Source organism: Daphnia pulicaria, chromosome 4, assembly GCF_021234035.1.
Source record: "Daphnia pulicaria isolate SC F1-1A chromosome 4, SC_F0-13Bv2, whole genome shotgun sequence".
NCBI lineage: Eukaryota > Metazoa > Arthropoda > Branchiopoda > Diplostraca > Daphniidae > Daphnia > Daphnia pulicaria.
In genome coordinates this window covers 14,408,255-14,431,030 of record NC_060916.1, presented here as the reverse complement: position 1 = coordinate 14,431,030, position 22,776 = coordinate 14,408,255, and the positions used below count along the sequence as shown (strand labels likewise).

The 22,776-nt window shown below is 42.8% G+C and overlaps 1 protein-coding gene across 4 annotated transcripts; it reads left to right on the top strand.

The window, feature by feature from the left end:
- The first annotated feature begins 567 nt into the window (after positions 1 to 567).
- LOC124336741 (ABC transporter G family member 20-like) lies at positions 568 to 21,118 on the top strand. 4 transcript variants are annotated; one of them, XM_046790524.1, is made up of 14 exons: positions 568 to 710; positions 4,754 to 5,036; positions 13,832 to 14,044; positions 14,679 to 15,101; positions 15,451 to 15,544; positions 16,819 to 17,154; positions 17,224 to 17,684; positions 17,758 to 17,968; positions 18,056 to 18,233; positions 18,328 to 18,443; positions 18,684 to 18,754; positions 18,848 to 18,936; positions 19,017 to 19,193; positions 19,263 to 21,118. In XM_046790524.1, coding segments are annotated over exons 2-14 (2,679 nt in total). In that variant the 5' UTR covers positions 568 to 710; positions 4,754 to 5,034; the 3' UTR covers positions 19,571 to 21,118. The 4 variants fall into 4 exon arrangements, with proteins under 4 accessions (XP_046646480.1, XP_046646482.1, XP_046646481.1 ...); XM_046790526.1 differs by lacking the exons at positions 568 to 710; positions 4,754 to 5,036 and adding an exon at positions 12,817 to 13,042; XM_046790525.1 differs by lacking the exons at positions 568 to 710; positions 4,754 to 5,036 and adding an exon at positions 13,566 to 13,712.
- Positions 21,119 to 22,776: the final 1,658 nt, after the last annotated feature.

Below are 22,776 nucleotides of genomic sequence, written 5' to 3'. Positions count from 1 at the left end.
CGGATCCGCAACATAATCTGCCCATTAAAAAAGCTGGCGTTACATAAGACACGCAGTCTGCTATAGCCCCCATCCTAATTCAATTTCCGTTACTCTTGGTTTCGTCTGCGTTTATTATTCATTTATTCATTTCGAAATGAAGACAACAAAATCCCCCCCCCCCAACCCAAAAAAAAGAGGGGGAAAAAACCCAACTCCCTTGAAATTTAAAAAATATAAATTTAAACAAAAAAGAAGAAAAATCCCCCGAAATACTCACCATCACTTTTGTCAACGAGAGGACTCGACTAGCAGTGCAGCAGCAGTCTTAGCTCTTGGAGAGAGAAAGAGAAGCCCCTGGAACCGAAAATTCTTCTAGTCTCACTGGATTGGTTCGGGACCGAGCCGAAGCTCCGCCTCTGGTGGTAGAGCGGGCGGCTTTTTGGGCTGTATAAGCTATCTCCTACCTATGTGTATATACCTCCCCGAGTGGGGCGAGAGGGTGTTGGAAGAGGTGGCGAGAGGCTTCCAGCTCGAAAAAACTGGGCAGAGAGACTCGACTAGTCGACTGGGCTTTTTTGATAAAAGGAAGACGACTGGAGTGGTGGAGTCTTAGTTGAATCGCCAAAGCCACCGAACTTACCTGTTCGCAGCCTCGTCTGGTTGTGTGTGCGCGTCCGCGTGTGCCAGTGTGCCTTAGTCTCTCTTGTGTCGTGCCGTGTCTCACTCAGGTAATGATCGTTACCCCCGCTCTCTCAACCACACACATACATACACCCACACCAGCCGAAAACACACAGGTTGCTACCGCCGTTATTGCGTCTTTAAACGAATCAAACCCCTATTCATCCAATGGATTTTTCCCCCAATCACCACAAAAAGGACGGAATTGTTCTTCCTCAAAAAATTCAAATCCCCCACCGAATTGAGCGCGGGGAATTTAAAAAATTTGGCGTCAGATTCAAAAACAAAATTGTAACATCATCGGCTGGCTATTTATTCTTTCCGTGTGCCATCCGGTTTTCTCGAAATCCATGTCCATGTGGGGAGAGAAGAGAAGAGAGAGAAAAGAGGCAAATTAAAAGGGTGGAGAGTCTCGGATTTTCTCTCTTCTCTCCTCTCTGTCGAGTCTTCTTCTGCTTTCCTCTCTTTGGCTCTCTGTATATAGTTGTATGGGTTTTCGGTTTCCCAACACAGCGATGGAATTACCCTTGATCAAAAATTTTAGAAAGTGGCGCGGACTTATTTCTCTCTCTCTCTCTGCCGGATGTTTCTAGACTAACCGACGTTGCTGTTCGATGTTTGGCCCGCTTTTTTTTTCTCTCTCTCTCTCTCTTTGGCAATTTTTTAATTATCTCTTTCCTTTTTGGCATGAATTGGATGTTAGCCGCAAAAAAAAAAAAAAAAGAATTAAAATTGAAGGTATCCAAAGTCATTGGACGTCGGGACTCGTTGTTAGTCATGTTAGAATGTCCCGTTTAGAATCATTGATTTCTCAGAAAAAAAGCAAATCTCAAATAGAAACATTGAAATGTAGAGTGATCAAACGAGTTTTGGGTTGTTTCATCTAGTTCGTTCACGCTGTGATGCGATTCTTGTCGTCGTCGCAACCGTCACGGATGGGAGTAACCCTGTCCTCTTATATGCGCTACACATTCTCGTTCTCCTCCTCCTCCTCTCTCTCTCTCTGTTTTGTTGTTGTTGGGTTTCTAGCGTATGTGTTATGTCTTTTTTCTCCCTCTCTCGGTCTCTCTTTCTATTCGGAGGCTGTTAACCTACTTCAGGTTGCCTCGTAGCACTGGTTCGGGTCCCGCCGTATCTCTCTTTGCCTGTTTCTTCTCTTTTCGTCTCTACTACTTACTTCTACCGACTAGATTCTTTCGCTTTCTTTCAACGAGCCCCCAACAGGTGTTGAGAGCTGCTGGGCGATGCATAGGCACTTTTGCAATGAATCTCCTTTTTGGGCGTTCTTTTTCGATATATAGCAGCCGGCGTGTTTGATACCAACCACAGACAATGACGACATTCATTCGTCTACTATGGGGTTTTTTTTCTTTTTTTTTTTTTTGTAGCTTAGACACGTCACCGCGTTCGGTAATGCCGCACTTGGTAATCGAGGGAATTGCTGATTGTTTAGTCAACTGCGTGAATATCTTGGTAAAGAAATTCCTTGGTGGCCGACACCAAGTGTATCTTATTTATCTTGTCACATCGATCTTCTTGGGCAACTCAACCCGCCGAAAGTGAGAGAAAGCGCAAGGGTCCTAGTCGCTACTTTTTTTAAATTTATTGTTGACGATATAAGACAATCGGGTCAATATCTGTCGCCAATCTTTTAGATTAAAAACGATCAATATTATACACGCGCAGTCGAAACTCGTCGTGACAAAAAAATAATAATCTAGTTACCCAAATTTAGAATTTTGCGAAAGTGGTTGTCAAGTTTGCCTTATTTTTTCCCCCGCCGAGTTCAAATCTATTTCAAGGATATTTTTTTTTATTTCGATTGTATAATTTTGATTCGGGATTCGGATTTCCAAAAAGTACTTGCCCTCTTTCTCACTGCCGCACCTGGTTTCGTTATTTTTAGTTTTTTTTTTTTTCTGTGTGTTTGTTTAAAAAAAAAAGGGGGGGGGATTTCATTTTCACGAAAACTGCCTCCTTATTTTTGTTGGTTAATTTGGTATGGTTCGGTTTTTCGACGGTGGCCGAAATTTCTCCTTTCGCATTGTTTAGCTCACGGCGCGGCCGACTGTATTTTCTGTTGTATTCTGCCAGTTTCTTCTTCACGTTTTCCTTGTGGCTAATGGCATCAGCAATTGAATAGCTTTGTGGTGCCATGGTTTTCCATCGCGAGGTCCTAGCTCACTGCAAGTCGGGTTGGATGGTTGGATGGCCAGTTTGATTAGTCGGTGGCGGGATTGATTAGTATCTATTTCTTTTAAGACTAACTTTTCAATTCATTCAAATGTTTTCTTTTTATTCTCCCCTCCATTTTCTCCGAGTCGAAATAAAAAAAGAGTTGCGTCAAGTAGATTATATTAGTGTAGATGTATTTACATCCCCTAGAGGCCCACCAGATTGGCTCCGCTGACTTGCGAATAACTTGCCTAATAACTACTGGCCGAGGACTACAAAAAGAAATATTAAAAAAATCTTACCCACACAAAATAAAAAGGCAACGCGCGCGTTTCACTTTCCAAACTCGTTTTCCGTGTCGTGGATTTGGCTGGCGAGCATCTCGCAATCTTACCGGGAGAATCTAATGCGCGTGTTTCTTTTGCTTCTCTCTTTTTTTTTTCTCATTCTTTTGCCTCGACTTTGTTTCGCTTCTTTTTCTTTTCTTTCCTTCTGTTTTTTCTCTCGTTTGTTTTGTGTACAGCTCGCTGTACAGCAGACAACGTTTTCTGCCAGGGATGTTCAACTACTCTTTTCTCTTTTCTTTTGTCCGCATCGATGTCTTTTGATACGGCAGCCGAATTGTTGAGGACGCGCATTGATTCGCGATGGGGAATCGTTTGAGCATCTCTTCTTCTTCTTCGTCTTGTTGTTTCTTACTTCTTCCTTTTTTTTATTTTTTACCTTTCCAGCCGACGAAAGCGAAGGAATGAAGATAAGCAGCGCCAGAACTTTCCCTTGCTAAGTTGAGTTGAATGGCGAACTGTTATTCAGGTCGAAGAGCTCTCGGTCAGAGAGAGAGAGAGATGGAAATAGGCACACAAAATAAAAGTAAAAAGAGACGAGAGAAAAAAAAAGGGGGGATATTTCTTCTTTCATTTTCTTTTTTTTCTTTTTACTTTTCATTTTATCTGGCGCGTCTGTCAGGTCGCGTGACCCCGTTCGGACACTTCCACCCTCTTTCCGTTTTTATTTTTTTTGCCCAGCGTTTGAGTTGTTGTTGTTATCGTCTAGTATATATTTGCCGAGAGTAGGAAAGAAAGTAAAAAAAGGTCGGAAAAACGGTTGGGGTTCTCGGCTTTATTCAGTCAGGTGAACAAAAATAAAATGAAAATAACCTTTTGGAGATGGGTTTGATTGTCCTGACCTACCCCACAAATAATTTGGAATACTTTTTCAATGTCCAATGGTTGTTTTTTTTTCTTCCCCCCCATGATGAATCGTTGTGTGCTAATTTTGGGTGTTTAAGTGACGGGACTCCCTGCCGTTTGAGATCTTTCAATTTTCATTAGAAAAAAAAAAGATAAAATAAAGTGGGCACACACACGAAAAAATAGAAAACGAGGACATGTGTGCACTGCCAATGTGGACTGTGGTGGTACGGCGTTGTGCACATGACTCAGCAGTCCGGGATCAGTTCATGGCCGTTGTGTTTTTATTTCTTTAAGAGGGGAAAACGACGATGGCTTTTAAGGTGATTTCAACCGGCGGACAGCGTCTCGCCCGTCAGCGGCAGTGCTTACATAAGCTGTCATGCCAAAAGGAAAGAAAGAAAGAAAATAGGAGACAAGTCACAGAGTAAAAAAAAATAAAAGAGAGAGAGAATGAACGAGAACGAAACGGATCCGTGTCGCGCATGATTTCACTTGCTCATTCGACTCACTTGAAGACAAACCTTTTTCTTGTGCGTTTCCCTCGCGTTCGATATCCAAGTCATGTCAGGAGTTGTCTCACTCTCCCTTTCACGAAACTCTCTACACGAGTCGCTGGTTTAAAAAAAAAACACACATTTTGATTTCTGAATTTTGTGTTTTGACAAACTTGATTGATTAATCGTTCTCTTTTTTTCTTTTGGTTTCCTTTTTTTGACAAGCAGAAATTCTAGAAATTGGATCAACCCAAATTGTCGGTTTCCATTCGATCAAAAAATCAACAGGAGGGAAAAAAGAAATAAGACGGAACAACTTTTGGGGTTTTATAAAAGCCAACCATTTGGACCGCCCAGTGTTTTGTTTCATTTGGAGCTCGAGTGTGGGAACAACGACGACGTCGAGCGTCGGCGTCGCGATCATTTGATTGGCGGGCGGCAACCCCCTTTGAATCCTGCCCGAAAAACCAGAGAGCGGCGAATTCCGTGCCAATTACTCTACAACCAAAATGTAAGTCTTTCTTAAATCATTACCGTTTTTTTCTTAAGATTTTTCAAACTCTCGGGTTTCTAAATCGATGCATCACTGTTGTTATTATTATTGTGCCGTAATATTTGCGTGGGAGAGAGAATTTTGTAATCAGTTCCCAAGAGTGTGTCGAGTTAAAGAAAAAACCCATCGGGGAGGGTTTAAGGGTGCGGCTATTTTTTCCCGGCTTATTTGTGTGTGTGGTAACGGGCGGCACATACCAACCGTCTCATACAGACTATCAAAATAAGTTTTACCCCTCCAAACAGTAAAAAAAAAAAAAGGGAAAGAAATGAAAAGCGAAAGGTATATACTATGTCTATATGATTGCCTTCGTTTTCTCCCTTGCAAGCCAATCGTTTTTAAGAGAGCCCCTCCGTGCCCTTATTGTCCATTTCGGCCATCTGTGTGTGTGTGTGAAACAAGTGCTTTTTTGGGGGCCCTTTTCCCTCGAAAATGTACTTTTCCTTCTCTCTTAAACATTTTTATGAAGGTTGGAACGGTTCATCTGCTCAATACCAAATTGCCCTCACAGGCTCACACGGCCTAGTAGGTCTGGGCAGGCTTAAGCCGGGTTAGACTGGACCCAGGTAGAATAGCAGATAGCATAAATATATAGATGAAAGAGAGAGGGGTTTGGCTTCTGGCGTGTATCTGCTAACAGCGATACAGACACGGTCACATACACACAAGACACACAACACAGGTAGAGGTACAAGAAAAGCGAAAGTTTTCCCTTTTCCTTTCTTTTTTTTCTTTTTCTTTTTTTGTTTTTCTTCTTTTTCTCGGTCCTTCTATTCTTTATTCATCGCATCGCACTCCTCTTCGTCTTCTTTCAGACAGAATCGAGTCTAGAATAGGTAAATAGATGCACGCGTCCAATAGTAAATAAGCTCTTTTCTCTCTCAAATATTTTACTTCTTCTTCTTCTTCTTCTTCTTTAGACTTCTCATATTCTCCTGCTTTTCTCTTGTATACTCACCTATCCGTCTTTCCGGCGCGCATTTCAAAAGCTTCTTTTGACGCTGCAGCTTATAGCTAGTATATAGTATAGGCTATGGCCGTTGAGTGTAGCTGCTGCCGTGTGTGTGCGTGTGTTATTTTGGACGTTGGCTGGTTGAAAGTAAAAGTGAGAAATTTCTCTCGGCGCTTGTCTTGCCCCCCTTCCATCGTCCTCCTCCTACGTATACCATCGTCCAAAGTTCTTTTAGGCTGGGCTGTCGCTGCTAAAAAAAAAAAAAAAAAAAACCCCAGCCAACTCTATTGACCTCAATGTTGAAAGACTCGCCGGTTTGGCTTGGCAAACAGGTTCTTTTCTAAATTCCTCCCATGTGTGTTTGCTTTTTATTTTCTGCGATTCCTTTTCACTTTGGATTTTGTTGTTTTTTCTTTCGATGTAGTAGGACTCTGTCGCAATGAAAAGGCAAATAACACAAGCCATCCGTCAGATTTTTTTGTCGTTTTATTCTTCGGGTTTTATTTCATTTCGATACAAAAACGTGGAAATTGTCGATGTGTATATGGCGTTCCGGAAACGAACAATCAATGATCCATAGGAATGTCTCTTTGCTCTACCTACCTGTGTGAGCCATGGCAAACACAAATTTTGTTTTTTATTTTTACGATTTCCAAATTTTTTCCCCTGGTTAGTTTTCGTTTTGTTTTATTAGTTTTGACTCGGCGTAGGGGAAAAAAAAAAGAGTACTATAGGTATATATCTTATGGTGGAAACGTTTGTCCTATTCTTTATATGGCGAGTCCAGAGAAGAAGAAAAAAAAGAAACGAGAGAAAAGGGTTGCGCCGTTTGGGGCCATAAGCGGGTGCCCATAAGTGTTGCGTCCAACGAGCGATTCAAGGCCCCGCGTGTGTGTGGAAAACACACACAGACAACAACCGAAACTCGTATACTATACTATACTCGCTCTCTCAGCTTTTGGTGAAGCTTTAGCTATTTATTTTTCTCGTTTCTTTTTTCTAAAAAGGAGAGCCAAGTTGGTCATCAAAGTAGGGCAAGACTCTCCTAGCGGGCAGGAAAAAACGAAACACAATCGAGTTTTTTTAATATTTTTTTAAACTTTTTGGTGGAGATTATTTGGTTGCTGGCTATCTTTCGTTCGCTTAGAACAGACGATCAACAAATCCTATTTTTTTTTTCTGTGCTCCGCGTCTTGTCTGAAGGACTAAAGTGTGTGTGATATGCTAATAAAGATGACGGACGATTATTCGCCAGCGATTCGCGCAAGGTAAGAATAAACGAAGGAATTTTTTCGACTGGTCAAATCTTTTTACTTTTCCAGACTCTTGATCTCTCATGTAGCACACTCATTTGTCTGGCCAGTCGTTTTCCCTTTCGTTTTCTTTTTTTTTTCAGTTTTGAAGGGAGCTATAGCTGCAAGTATATATCTGTGCTTGCTGGTCTGTTTTAATAGAACGGCTGGCCTTGTGGGCTCTTGTAGTCATGGGCATCTTACAGTCCTGTTCTTGTTCTCTTCTTAATTGTCCAGCAATAAGGTTTTCTTTTCTTTTTTCCAATGTTTCGAAAAGTTATTATCATTATTTTTGGGAAGCTTATTTTATGGAAGAGGTGTGTGTGTGTTGGAGCTCGGGCCGTGTCCCGTGACGCATGAATCCCGTTTTGTGGTATACACATGGCACTAGTTAAAAAAAAAGAAACGACCAACAACAAACACAAACAAAAAACCCTGAAGGGCTCGGTTCCGGCCTCTGCCAATAATCCGCCGTTCCTTTTATTTATTTATTTTTGTTTCATATTCGACCCGCTGAAACGAATCGAACGAGGGAGATCATTGGGTTGGGATAATATTGACGGGCCAGTCGACTGGAAAAATATCCCTGTGTAGTGCGAGAAGGGTAAGGCCGGTAAGGCACCACACAGACGTCTAATCGCGTGCTCTCTTATACAAAACACACAAGAGCATTTACGCTTGTCAACATTGTAAACACACGGTAGGCACGACACGCGTGCGGGAGCTCGCCAAACTCTCGTCGATGGGATTTTGGAAAGTCGATAAAAGTAAAAACCGTAACCTATAGCTATTGGCGATTGTCTTGCGTGCTGCCAGCCCAAGCTTATACATGTGTGTGTGTTCCCTTTTCTCTGCTAATTCACGTTCACAATATCAGTCCTCTCCCCACCCCCCGCCAACTGGTTGCCCCCCTTTTTTTGGTTCGTTGTTGTGCCATTCATTGCGGATTTTGGTCAAATTTTCGTTCGCATCCGGGGACGATGTTGCCGAGCGAAACGAAACCGGACCTAAGCACGATATAGTGACCGTCAGAGAGAGAGAGAGAGAGATTTGACCAAGTATACACGCACGTATACATGTACTACTACCACACAGTGAAAATTTCGATATTGAATTTTTTTCTCGGCTGGGCTGGACTTTCCGGCCGACCGCTTCACTTGTCCTCTCTTTTGATGGCTTTGTTGCGGTGTATAGTAGATTATAGAAATAGTGAAATGTGCAGCAGCTAGCGACTGTGTTTGGACCAGCAATCCGGTCATTCATCATCGATCCGAATTCGAGAGAAACCGGTCCGGTTTTTTCTTCTTCTTTCGATGGTCGTCCTTTTTTTTTATTAGTTTGTTTTTTATTGTTTAATAATCATTTGCTTTGTGGGGGAGTTTTCGACGTGATGCGTGAGATTCGCTTGTCAGCTTGTCAGTGATATGTGTCGTGTGATTTCGGGAATGCTCGTCGTCGCCGCCGCCGCCGCTTGAAACGGACGGGTTTGCGGGAGTTTAGTTCACGTGAATCACGCGCTTTCACGTCATCCATTCACCTCGCGGGCTCAGACGGACGGTATCCTACATACGTAACGAACTCGTGTAAAAGGTAGGCTATTGTGCAAACCAAACGGGACCGGTGACGTAGCAGTCCGACGTACAGTCTGGCCCGTGACGTCAAACAACACAAACAGGGATAGTGTGATGGACTAGCGGTATCGGATATTATTACCCTCTGCGTGTAATCAGCGATTGACCGAACGGTGCCCGATAGGGTCATGTAATCGTTTCGCCAAATGAGGCAATGACAAGACCGAAGAACAAAAGAATTAGCCAAAATAGGCCAAAGAGAAATTTGCACTGTGTAACCGAATTGGAAAGAGAAGGTTTTTCTTTATACCTTATTCTCTTTTTTTTTTCTTCTTCTCCCGAGCTATACTTGCGGGCGGGCTATTAAGTTTTTGGGGCTCGTCTTATAACCAGTCGGCCTAACAGGTGTTAGGGCAGTGGCCACTGGTCAGTTATATACATAAAAGTTTTTGATTTGAGAGAGACCGTCGGGAACTTTTGTTTTTTTTTTTGTTTGTGGAACGAAAAATAAAATAGGGTTAGCCGCCGCTGTGTCTGCGTTAACCCAAAGTTGCCGTGTATAGCTAGTAGCGGTTTTCGTTCGATGGAACACTTTGGCGCGAAAGTTTACCGCGTCTGCTTCACTATTTAATGAGCAGTTTTCTCCTCGCCCGTTTCACGCTGTATTTTTGTATTTTTTTTTGTATTTTTTATTATTATTATTCTTTTTTCTCCATTTTCTTTGATTGTGGTTTGTGCTGCTGCTGGCGGCTATCGGGTTATTTTAGTATTTGGCAGTTAAAAGCAGAGACCGGCCATCTTTTCTGTTTGAATTTCATTCGTAAATTTGGTAAGAACGGCGCTTGATGTAGTGTGAATGATTGGAATGTGCCAGTAAAGTCGGTAACTGTGAATCTCGTGTGTAAGTTTGACTTTGAAAGATGGACCCGGCCTTTTTCAAAGAAAAAAAATCAGCCCTACTCTACATTTACACGAGCTGTAAGGCCTTCTTAGAAGATATTACTAGTAAAATCCCGCTCGTCTAATAATCACGCGTTCCTGAATGTCGAACGAGTCGAGATTCTTTCTGGGAAAAGAGCAAAACAAACACAAACAACCGAGAAAAATTCACCGGCCCTCTAGGACTTTTTTCTTATTCTGCCCCATTCATCGTCTTGTCGCTGGTTTTTTCCTCCGTTGTAATTCCATCGTGCATATCTATTCATCCGCCTGAATATATTAGACAGCGTAAACCCCTTTTTTCCCATCTTTCTTGATTCGGTGTCTAAGGTTCCCATCGGCAGTTATTCAACGTTTTTTTTTTTCGTGCGTGTTACTTTGTTTGGTCTAGGGTGTGTGTGTGTGTGTGTGTGTGTTAATATTCTGAGCCAGCGCCAGGTCGTCTAGCGATGGCTGGCGGTAGTTTTCCCATTCGCTCTGTTCGCCATGTGAATTTTCGGGTTCCGTTATATAAGTCATCTATAGGGGGAAAAGAAGAAGAACGAAGGCGAAACACACCAAAAGAAATACCGGCATAATTTTCTTGTTCTTTTTTTGACCGTTGTTGGTCGTTGTGTTTCGGACCTCTTCAAAATGGACGCATCTAAATTTCTGTCTATAAATTTCGGCCACGTTTCGGCCTCTTTTTCTATTTCTGTTCAAAATAGGAGCTCCTTCTTTTCTTGCAGTTCTTGCCCTTTTGGAATTTTTTTTTAAATTTAAAATCTGGACACCCCTATAGTCATGTATGCTCTCGCAGAAGACGGGAATGCTGTTCGGACGAGCGTTCACGGACAATGTGCTGCCCATGTGAACCTGTTTCCGACCTCTAGGCTCTTTTGGGGCCTGTCTGGCTTGGTCGCTCAATCAGCAAAGATATGGGAGGGAGAACAAAAGAATGAAGAAAACAAATTAACTGAAGTACTGAACGTTATTTCACGTCTAAGAGCTTTGGGTTCCACAAATGGCGACATAGTGGATATAGCGTAGGTGCGGTCGTGTTGGTAAATATAGAAATAATAGAGCGAAACAAAAGCGTTTTTTCTTCTCTTGAGAATAGAAATTGACGATATAGTCGAGAGAGAGAGACCCGAACGCGCGCAATGTTTGGAATTCCAAATTGAGCCCCACCAGAATGAGAAAACGAGACCTTGGGACTGCGGCTGGCGCTGGCCGTGGCCGGGCGCTCTCTTCCGATCATCACGCCGCCACCAAGTTCATCACGGACGCGATGATGCCCCTTTTCTCCTCTCATATTTTTTTCTCCTTCCCTGTATCCTATAAGACATTAGAAGGTTTTTTTTCTTCTTTTGTTATCTCTCTCTCTCTGATTTCTCCCAATCTCTTTTGTTACAATCCTCAAGTGATGTTTTCTTTAACCTTGACCGGCCAACAGGGTTCTGAGGGATTTATGATGAGGCATTAGTTTTATTTCTCCCTTTTCTTTTTGATTAGTTCATGTATATACCTACATAGTTGAAATTTATACCTTTCTTTTGCCCATCATCCATCCGCTCGGATTTCTTGATTTGCTCCAACGAATTTCCCTGGCGTTCACTCACGCTCTCTCTCCATCTCCTTCTGATTCATTGCGGGTCGTATACTACAAAGGAAAGTGCAAGTTGCGCTGTTTTTTTTTTTGTATCTTGGTGTCCCAATTTTTCGCCATTTTTGGAATGTTTCGGGTCGGTTTTTGGGGAAGTTTTGGGCTTTTTCGATCGATTGGATCCGCTGTCTGTCTAAAAACTAAAATCTAAAATAATAAAAAAAGCCGGACTAACGACTATGCGTGTGGCCCATGTGTCTAGTTCTTGTTTGGTGGACCGCAAGTCGCCCTCGTGACTCACGGTTGTCGGGTCGTTAACATCAATGCCCGGGCCAGTCAAGACAGAAAAATGCCGACACACACAACCTGTTGGTAGGTGTTCTCGGAAGACATTTGGGAGAGATATAAGCAGGCCAGCTGACCGGCTGGCCGACCAGTCAGCCTAGATATAATATCGAATAGAAACAAAAGAGAAATAGATCTACATACTGCCAATCAGATATGATTTACGACTCGATCTCCTATATATATTCGCTTCGAACGAAATCACGCTCACGCACATTCACTCAGAAAACAGCTACACACACACACACATACTTGTGAATGAAATGATAATGCCCTCTTTTGAATGAAGTGAAAACCCTCGAGCGCTTTTTCCTCTTTTTTTTCTTTCAACTGTTGTGTGGACCGTATAGCCAAAAGGTAGACGGAGAAAAAAAAAACCGTAGGCTAACAGGTGTGCTCTCTCTCTACTATCTCGCCTTTTTTTTTTTTTCCTTAAAAAACTTGGCGTTCCTCCTCCTCTTTGCCCTTTGATTCACCTCCTTCTCATTCCTCCGTATATTTCCCTATTTATTTCCCTGGTTTTATTTCAGCTCTTAAGACTTCCATCTTGTTACTAGAGGACATGAAATTCCTGTAATTTTCACGTTAATGTCCCCCATACGCCCGATGTTAAAAAATGAAAATAAAATGGGTGAGGCCAGTGCCCGAAACGTTTCTGACGTGCAATCCATTCAACAAATTTTATTATTTTCTTTCTTAGCGTGTTAACCCCCCCTATCCTTTTCACGCAAGTCTATGGGTTGTTGGCCCTGGTAACAACATCCGACGTCACATCCGGCCAATTTTATTTTTTAGTAGTAGGCTATACTTTAAGAATACGAAAACCCGAGATGAGATCATCAGTTACACCCTGCGCCGACGTCACGCCTTTTTGTTTAATCTGAGAAAACAATCAAACAACAGACGCCGGAATTTCCCTTTGCAATCTTGCAATGTCGCACCTTTTACAAAAATTTAATTAATTCACACCTTTCATTTTGCAATTGCAACCCCGTTTTTTTTTTCTCCACCCAATTAGCGCGCTTACGCCTCCATTATTCTTGACGCTCTTTCAGTAGTCTGCTCTCCCACGACGAGACGAGAAGTTCCCCGTGACAATCCTCGTCTATTTTGTTTTTTTTTGTTTTTAATTATTTTACATTTTGAACGTAACTGAATTGTACAAGTGTCAGAAAAATTATTAATCGAACGAGAGCAAAAAGGCCAAGTTATCGAGAAGAAATCGAGAAGATTGTTCTTCTACCTTGACGCAGCAGTCATAATCATCGTAGGCTGTCAACGTAGGACCAATCCTCTTTTCTGCCTCCATCTTCTTCTTATCTCTTCTTTGAATGTTTTCCATTTTTTTTTTGTCCATCTCCTCCCGGGCTTGTGTCTAGCGCATTTTCGAGTTGGCTGTGAAATCGGACTCGCCTCTTGTGTTTAGTGTGTGTTTTTTAACTTGGGGGTTTTGGCCGTATAAGCCTGTATTTCTCTCTTTTTTCTTCTTTTTTAATACCATCTACTAGCTGCTTCACTCTGTAGTCGCTGTAGTTTTGAGGCCAAGGTTACAGTCGGGAAGGAGGGGCCAGGGCCTCTCTTTTCTCTCTTTCTTCATCGGCTTCTCCCAACAAAATTCTCTCTCTCTCCAAAAACCCACCTGAGCGCTTTGCCAGGAGATTTTTTTTTTTCTACTTTGGGCCCGAACGAGCTGCTGCTGCCAGGCTGCCACCAGGCGACAGGTTCACGCTCTTTTCGCTCGTTCCATCTGTGGCCCCTTTTGAAATCAACAACAACCCAAATCTCTCTCTCTCTCTCTCCCAATCAATGCCGAAGACACTCGACGGGTTGGCTGGCTGGACTTAGTCGTCTGGTGCGTCTCGTCGAGTGTGTTTGTGCGCTGATTGTTTCATCAAAGTGCGCCCGTTGGTCGTCGTCGTCGTCAGTTTCTGGAGAAATCAGAAATCAAATGTATTCGTTTTGTGGCTTGTTTCTTGTTTGTCACGGTACTGGATTACGAAGAAATTGATTAACAATTCTTGGATTTTGTCTTTTTTTTTCTTCTTTCTTTTTGGCCGGTTTTTCAACAGGATGTCTGAAGACATGATGAACGGCGTCGGAGCACCCAAGACGTCCGCACCACCTTCTCCACCGATTCACCGCAGCGGCGCCGACAATGAGGCGGGCAGCGCCGGCATCGCCGAGGCCATTTTCGTCCGCAACGCCTGCAAGAGCTATGGCGTCGGCAAGCGCCGCTCCACCGTCTTGCGCGGACTCGACATGAACGTCAAAAAAGGAACCATGTAAGTTGGTCGCCTCATTCTAATTTTATTTTTTATTTTCCCCCCGCCCGTGATGACGCAACAAGCGTTATGATGTCATTATGAGGGTGGTGACACTCTCGTGCAGTTTGAACGCCTTCATCAGTGTCGACGGCCATTCTTTCATTTTCCTCCTCAACTGCTGGGAATTTGTGACAATTTGATGAGTGGATAATTGACGGGGGGGATTGTCTCCGCTGATAGAACGGCCGAAGAATTCAAACAAGAAGGATGTCGCCTTTTTCCGTCTTGTTTTCTGTCTCTCTCTCTTCTTTTTTTAAAATATGGCGGCAGTGTGTGCCACATATAAAAAAGAAAAAGGCAGCCGTTTTTTGTTTTCCTTGTTACGTGTGGATTGAAGAGACAATTGAGAGAGACGGAGAAATAAAGGATTTGCCTCATTATCGTAGCGGTGCGGACGACGGGAGGAAGAAAGGGGGTCGACGTGATTTATGTTTATAGCGTGCCGCGACGATCGCATCATTTTCCCAAACGTCCAGGGGTGACTGGGTATACATGTCTGGCAACTTACTGCCTTTATTCGTTGGCTTTTATTTTTATTTATTTGACTTGTTGTGTATTCAAACATTTTTTTTCTGCGTGATTTTCTCCGTAGATACGGATTGCTCGGAGCCAGCGGCTGCGGTAAGACGACTCTACTCAGCTGCATCGTTGGCCGGCGCAGCTTCGACAGCGGCGAGGTGCTGGTGTTTGGTGGAGAGCCGGGTTCGGTCGAAAGCGGGATCCCCGGTCCGCGGGTCGGCTACATGCCGCAGGAATTGGCCCTTTACGGCGAATTCACCATCAAAGAGACGCTGCAGTACTTTGGGCGCATCTACAACTTGCCGGCCGCCTTCGTCAAATCGCAGATGGAGTTTCTGTTTAACCTGCTCGATTTGCCGCCCGGTCATCGCTACGTCAAAACGCTCAGCGGCGGCCAACAGCGACGCGTTTCATTCGCCGTCGCTCTGTTTCACGAACCCGAGCTGCTCATCCTGGACGAACCGACAGTCGGAGTCGATCCGTTGCTCCGCCAAAGGTTTGTGGCCTTTTTTTCCCCTTTACCGTCTCCATGACGGTTTTGTCGCGTGCAAACATTTGATGGATTGTGACCAAATTAGTTGGACATTCTGAGAAAAAAAAGGAAGACGGACGGTATTATACAAAAGGGCCGTTCTTTTATAGCGATAGATTACCCTATCTGCTTTGGAAATCCCATCGGCCCTCGAGCTGTAGAGTCTCGGGGCACATGTTCCACTCGAGGAATGTGCCACTTTGACCGCTTGTTCTTTTCTCTCAGACATTTGATTGTTCGCAAACGATTTATTTGATTTCGTCTTCATTTAATTTATTGTTTTTTTGTTTTTGTTTTTTGCCGATATCTGCAGCATCTGGAACCACTTGGTCCGTCTGAGTACCGACCATGGCCGGACGGTCATCATCACCACCCATTACATCGAAGAAGCCAGACAGGCTCACACGGTAAGCTCGGCAACAGCCAATCGGAATCGGAGAAACCCTTTGACCCTATAGAAAACATTGTCTGTGGCCTTTATGCACATCACTTTCAACTTTCTCAAACGAGCCATAAATCATTTTGGCTGACTAGTCCTTGGCAGCAGTTACTTACCTATGAATATCCTCTCGCATACTACTTGCTGAGCTGTACTGTGGCCATTTACTGCTAGCCCCCCTCCTCACTCTTTGTTCATCCTCCTCTTTTCTCTACCATCTAACCAAACACGGGTGGGGATATCATCATCATAAAAAAAAGGAAAGAAACTATCCCCGAACTATCCATTCCGTCACTGCGGGCGGTTTTGTTTTTTAAAAGGCCCGCGCATTCTGCGCGTTACCGAAACAAAATGAAAGGGGGGTCTTTGATTTTTTTAAAATAAAATGTTTCTTAAGACATTTTTTAAAAATAAAAGATGTACTGCAAATAGTCAGAATTTTGGTGAATCGGCGAAAAATCTAGCGCCAAATTTGTATAGGCGCGCTGGTCACGTGTTGATCAACCCAACATACAACAATACCTTATTTTACTATTTGGCTGCGGGGCGACGAATAACGAAGAGGTCAAAAACTCTGGCCATCTTCTGTTGGAGTGGGACTTGACTGTGGATGGATGCTTTCAATCCGTGCGTGTGCGCCTTGGCTAGTTACCTTGACACGGGTATGGTGAGATCTTCTAGAACTTTCGGTCTTTTTGTATATGGAGGAAATTTCTTTTCTTATTTTTTTCCAGGGGAAGAAGAAAAGAAGAAAAAAAAGAGTCGTCAACCCCCAAATGGGGTAACCGAGTTGTTGTAGGAGTGTGGAGGATTGTGTTTGGGCTCACAGCTTTTGAGACTTGGCTTTTGATCTAGGACACACGATAGGGCGGCAAATCTTCTAGAAGAATGGGGCATGGGAGTAGTTTTGTGGGCTCTAAACCCGTAGCTTCGTGTTAGGCTTATTATGTTATGCATCTCGCCCAGTGGGCGTCATCTTTGAGGCCACGAGGGTTTTGTGTCGTTTTTCTTGTGTGTGGTTAAGTTCGTTGAACTTTTCTCTATTTTTCTATTTTTCCTGGGACTGGAATCGTCTTCATTGTTGTCTAGGACTAGTCTAGCTCCGCTTTTTATTATTTGATGTTATTATTACTACTTAACGGATCAAGACATCTGTTACGTTTGTAACTGGCAATGGCCTAGCGATACTGATGAATGAGATAATCATTATTTTTGTTGGGTGATGTGTTATGGTTTGGTTAGATTGGCCTGATGCGTTCTGGTCACCTGCTGGCCGAAGAGTCGCCCCACAACCTGCTTTCTCTGCACGGATTGAGCACGCTCGAAGACGTCTTCCTCAAGTTGTGCATGAAGGATGGCGTCGTCAAGCACGCTACGGCGCCCGTCGTCGCCACCATTACCAACGGCAAAACTGGCTACCCCAATATGGCTCACCAACAGGACCTGGAGGGTCACGACAACCCTGCCTACGTCCAAACTTTCAATAATGTGGATGCCATCACGACCGACATCGATCACCAGCATCACAACAGCCAAGATGAAGAAGAGGATCCCACAGCTCTAGCGCAACTTTCAATCGTAAGTCGATAACATTTTTGGCTGTTGATAAGTTTCTTCTATTTAATAATTATTTTTGAATGGAAACAGATTCCTTTTGGAGCCCAATACTGGAAGAATACGAAATCCATCCTACCGGTAGCCGATGAGGATGGCATTGTTGGATTGACTTTCAGTCCGTCTGGTGACAGTATGGTGCACACATACAGCAACAAGGCGTCCAACAACCAGCAGCAGCACATCAACCAAATGAACGCGTTCAACAATCACGGCAACGACGACTCGGCCACCGCCACCTTCGACACGAAAGAAGGTCTCTTTAACTTGAAGCACGGCGGGAGCAGCACCAATGGGAGCAGCTCGAGCACGGCCAGCTGCAGTAGCTCCAGCAGTAACGCGGGAGACACGAGCAGCAGTTGCGGGAGCACGGCGGCTAGCAGCCGGGCGGTTGGCAAGCGCCGCAGCGGCACTTTCAAATTGGCCATTCCGTCTTGGCATCGCAGCTCCGCGCTCATCCGCAAGAATTTCATGCAGACGTTCCGCAACATTGGGTAATGACATTTATTTGAATTCATTCCATTTGAGATCAATTTTTTAAAACATTTTTCTTCTTTTTCATTGCAGAATGTTCTTGTTCATTTTTCTTTTGCCGGCCGCTCAAGCCATCCTCTTCTGTTTGGCTATCGGCCGAGATCCTTCTTTCCTGAAGATGGCCATTGTTAACGACGAGCTGGATCCGAGTCAGGGCCGCATTTGCAACTATACGACCGACTGTTCGTATTCCATGTTCAGTTGTCGCTATCTCCGATTCATAGACAATACGACGATAGTCCAGGTTCGATACTTTCCCTTTTGTTTTTTAGATCCTCCTAACGAGGCCATGACGTCATTATTATTTTTTTACGTCATGTGCGTATTGCAGGTTCCATTCAAAAGTTTATCGGACGCCATAGACGCGACGAAACGGGGCGAAGTGTGGGGCGTGGTCCATTTCGGGCAGAATTTCACGGACGAGCTGGTCGTCCGTCAAGCGGATGGCAATCATGCGGACAATGAAACGATCCTCGCCAGCCGCATTGCCATCACCCTGGATTGGTCCAGTGCGTAACGTTTCCTACATATATTTGTTTTTGTTTTTTTTACTGTTGTCGTTTATAGCGTGTGATTATTAATTTGTTTATCTATTTACGACAGATCAACAGATTTCGCTGACTCTCCAACGGCGCCTCATTGAGGCATTTGAAGACTTCAGCAAAGACGTTTTGTCCGCCTGCTCCTACGAGCCTGCGGCCGCCAGCATCCCCGTCACGGTAAATAGAATTTCGAAAGTTTGAGCCAAGTTTGATTCTAGAGCACAAGCTCATGGGCGATGGTCTCGGATTGATTCGTTACGTGCTCTGTATGTGTAATTCGCCTGGATAGCCCGCCAGCCGTTTCAAATCAACCACCGGTTTCAAAGTTATCCTGTTGTAACGAATCTTTTTTGTTTTCTTTCTTTTTTCTTTCTTTTTCTTTTGCGTGGGAATTTTTGTTTTCCAATCGACTTTCAGTTTTTGGATCCCATCTACGGCGAAAAGAAACCATCCTTCACGGAGTTTATGGCTCCCGGTATTATTCTAACGTAAGTTTGCCACGCTACCTTTACCGCGTTAATAGACGTCTATTTTCCAAATGTGTTCATTGCGCTAACTGTTATTTATTCTCTTTATTGCAGTATCGTCTATTTTATTGCCGTCGCCCTGACAGCTGCCGTGTTCATCAACGAGCGAAAGTCTGGACTCCTCGACCGTAGCATTGTGGCCGGTATGTTTTGGGGTTCTCCCGTTTTTTTGTTTTTTCTTTTTTCTGAAAGGCAATTTCACCAAATGCAAATGTTTTCACAGGTGTCCAAATGACTGAAATTATGTTGGCTCATCTGGTCAACCAGTTTACTGTCCTCATTGGCCAGACGGCCCTTGTCTTCTTGTTCATGCTTCTCGTCTTCAACATCGCTTGCCACGGCAGCCTGGCCCTGGCCGTTTTCATCACTCTCCTTCAGGGATTGTGCGGCATGTCTTATGGTAAATTTAACAATGGCCTCATTTTTAAAAACTAAATAATTAACCGAAACTTTTCTTTTTAACTTTCAGGTCTGGTGGTGTCGACTCTGTGCGACGAAGAGACCAGCGCCATCCACCTCTCGCTGGGCAGCTTCTACCCGAATCTCTTGCTCAGCGGTGTTCTATGGCCGATGGAGGGCATGCCCGTCTACTTGCGTTACGTTTCCTACTTCCTGCCGCAGACGTACGCCGTCGAGTCGCTGAGGAACGTCTTCGGCCGAGGCTGGGGCATTGAGCGGCCCGAGGTTTACTTTGGCATCGTCATCAGCTTCAGCTGGATTTTCGCCCTCTTGGCGCTCAGTCTTATCGTCGTGCGTATCCGCAAGTACACGGGTTAGAACGGCTCACGCGCGGGGTTGCGGTTAAGGAACAAATTAGAAGCAACGACACAGTAGGAAAAAAAGAAAAGAGAGACGAAGGTCGTGTCATTCCAGACGGGGAAAAAAAAGCAAGTTCATCATTTTATCTTTATTATATGACGCAAAAAACAAAAAAATTGTACGGGCTCCTTTTTTTTCTCGTTCCCGGGTTATTATCTCTTCAACGTGTCGACAATTAAAAGAAAGAAAAAAACGCAAAAAGAGTTTTACCTACATTTTTCTATTTGTTTGAATTTTTTGGGAAAGTAGTGATTTGTGTGTGCGTGTGTATGTGTGCGTAGACCCGCGTATTCCGTTCCGCTTGTCGAAATGTCTGCTCAAAGACGCATCTGATATCCTCGTACGTTTCACGTCCACTTCCAACATGGGCTTTCCTCTGCACAGCAAACGACTGGACCGGGGAAGCCTTTTTTATTTAAAGAAAGAAAAAACACACTTCAATGGATATATGATGTTGGTCCTTTCCACTTCTTTCAAGCACATCTGGATAAAATATTTTTGACATTTTTGCGTTCCCATCACATGACTTTTGTACATCCCCCCCTAGACATCAATTCCTCTGGATTGATTTCCCATTTGAATTTTCCATCAAACGGCGCGAAACCGTTTTTTAAAGTGGCTCGTTCCACTTTGAAAATGTGAAAGCGCTTTGTGTCACAGTGTATGTATGCTTGGTCCCCCTTTATTTTTTAGTTTATTTCTATTTTTATAAATATGCAGGATGTGTTCTTTAACGTTCGATTTTTACAATTATCTTATCTTATTCAAAGCGTTAGGTCAATGCGATTCTCGTCCTCTCCCGATTGATTTCGTTAGATTTACATTTTTGACAAGTCCTCGCTCCCAATATTTGGATTTTTCTTTGCTCTTTGATATCGTTTTTTAAATAAATTTAAAATCAATAGTATCTGCGTCTGCGTCTCGATCGTGTGTGAATGATTTTTTTTTGAATTTTTTAAAATTTTATTCTTTCCGACTGTAATGTTTGAGTGACTGCGACAAAAGGTGTGCAAGTGAGTACGAAGATGAGTGGCGTTAAAAAAAAAACAACAACAAAATTTTCAATTCATTTCCGGGGGGTTATTTCTATGATTTTTTTTTAGAATATTTGTATTATTTCACCGCTAAAAAGGAAATGGCCACCCATTCACTTTTGCTAAGTTTTTCCACCCAATTCTGTATGACATGGAATTCTGATTCGACTTATTAGCGTCACGTCATCATTTCAGCATTTGCTCAAATCGTCGCTCTCCTTTATTTTCTTTACAAAATAATTTGACTGAATTTGTATTGTTGCACCAATTCAAATCAGCAAATTACTCCGCAACTTCTTTCTCACTTTCATAAAAGTTTTTTTTTATTCTTTTTTTTATGATGAAAAATGCCAATTCAGATGTGCTACATTATAAACACAAAAAAAGTATGTCGTGTGAAAGAAATAGATTGTAATACATGCCCCCCTCCAGCCCCTCAATCGACTCTTGAATAAAAATTGTTCATCCCGTACTTAAGTCTCCGTCTTTTATTTTCTTTTTTTTTCCTCTGCGGTTTTGGCCATCGCCGAATGGACTATTACCGTTGTTTTCTCTTTTTTTGTGTGTGTGCCGAAGCTACTATACGTACATATATAATATCTAATTTCAGAAATTGGCGATTTATGAAATATAGCCTACTTTATGCTATTGGCCTTTAAACCTGGAAATGAAAACATGTTTGAAAAGACCTGCTGGTAAAAGAACTATTTGGCTGGCGAAAGCGTATAGCCGTCAAGGCCGCGATCCGCCTTAAATGGAATCAAGAAACTCTTTTCTAGTGTAATTTTACTACGTGTATATATATACACATGCGCAGTATACGCATATGAGGAACGCGTGAATAATAACGTGGAGTCGTGAATGCATTTTGCATCTTCCCATCTGTTACAAGGGCCTTTTACGTTGGAATTCCACAAGGAGAGAGTTTTTTTTTTTCCTTTCTGGGTTTTCTTTTATTTGATTATTTAAAAATTAAAAGACGCAGAAGGAACGAGAAAGGAAAGGGGGGGAAACACAAAAACAACTGAGCCTCTGATCAATAAGACGAATCCAAATGACATTTCTTGGGTTTTTTTTTTGTTGTTGTCCTTCTCGTCGTCTCATCAAGTGGATTAAAATTAATATTAAATCAATTAACGACATCATAGTTTCCAATGGACAAGGCCACGAATGACCAGGCTTTTTTGTTGTTGTTGTTGTTCAAGGTGGAAGAGTGGGGGGCTCATTTGCGCCTTTCAAATTGTGAGTTTCTCCAGGACGAGAAACCGGATCTTGAAAGAAAATTGGCGATGATAGTGGACTAGCGGTCTAGCCAAGTAAAATAGTCATTGGAATGCCTTGAGGTATCGCCACTACCTACTTTAGTTTTGACATCGCATTCTATACCTGCATACACCTTTACCTATCGACACATAACTCGACTACCTGCTTTTTATTTTTGTTTTATGCCCGTGAAAGATATAGTACGACTGATTTCACCTGGCTCTTCTTACTTACAATATAAAATATCATGTGTATATCTTGTTGTCGTCGCGGATTCCTAATAAACAGCAGGCACCAGACTGGTGGAATGTCAAAATGCGAAATTTTTTCGTTTTCTTTTTCTAACTTGTTTTCCTGGTTTGGTAATAGAGAGTGGGCGAAATGCCGATCATTTCAATAGGTTTCTCAACTCACCAAGTTTTTTATTTACTATGAATTGAAATTTGACCCGATCAGCAATCAGAATCTTATACTTTCTCGAAACCAACAGTCCAACACTTATGTAGAAATACAGTAGGCCTATAATATCTGCACCGTACGGTTAAACAAATATTAATCATATTAAATGTATTCAAAGATTTATTATTCAATGATTATTTTCGAAAATATTTGGCCATAACTCCTCGTTAACTTTTATTTCGGAATAAATTGCTTGGCGTGCTTGATTATAAATCAACAAATATTTTATGGAAATATTTTAACTGTTGCAAAATATTACAATCAATTAATCCCTGTGCCATTTATGGATGTTCGCATCATAGACAACTGAAGGCCATTTGATTTTGTTCCTGTTGAGAAGAAAGTTGCGGAAAAACAAATATTGTGACAGGATTGGAACGTGTTCCGGTATCATTCAGCGTTAGTACC

Coding starts and splice junctions, on each gene's coding strand:
- LOC124336741 (XM_046790524.1), top strand. Junction 15,102..15,450: donor GATCCGTTGCTCCGCCAAAG/GTTTGTGGCCTT, acceptor CGATATCTGCAG/CATCTGGAACCACTTGGTCC. Junction 18,937..19,016: donor CGACCGTAGCATTGTGGCCG/GTATGTTTTGGG, acceptor ATGTTTTCACAG/GTGTCCAAATGACTGAAATT.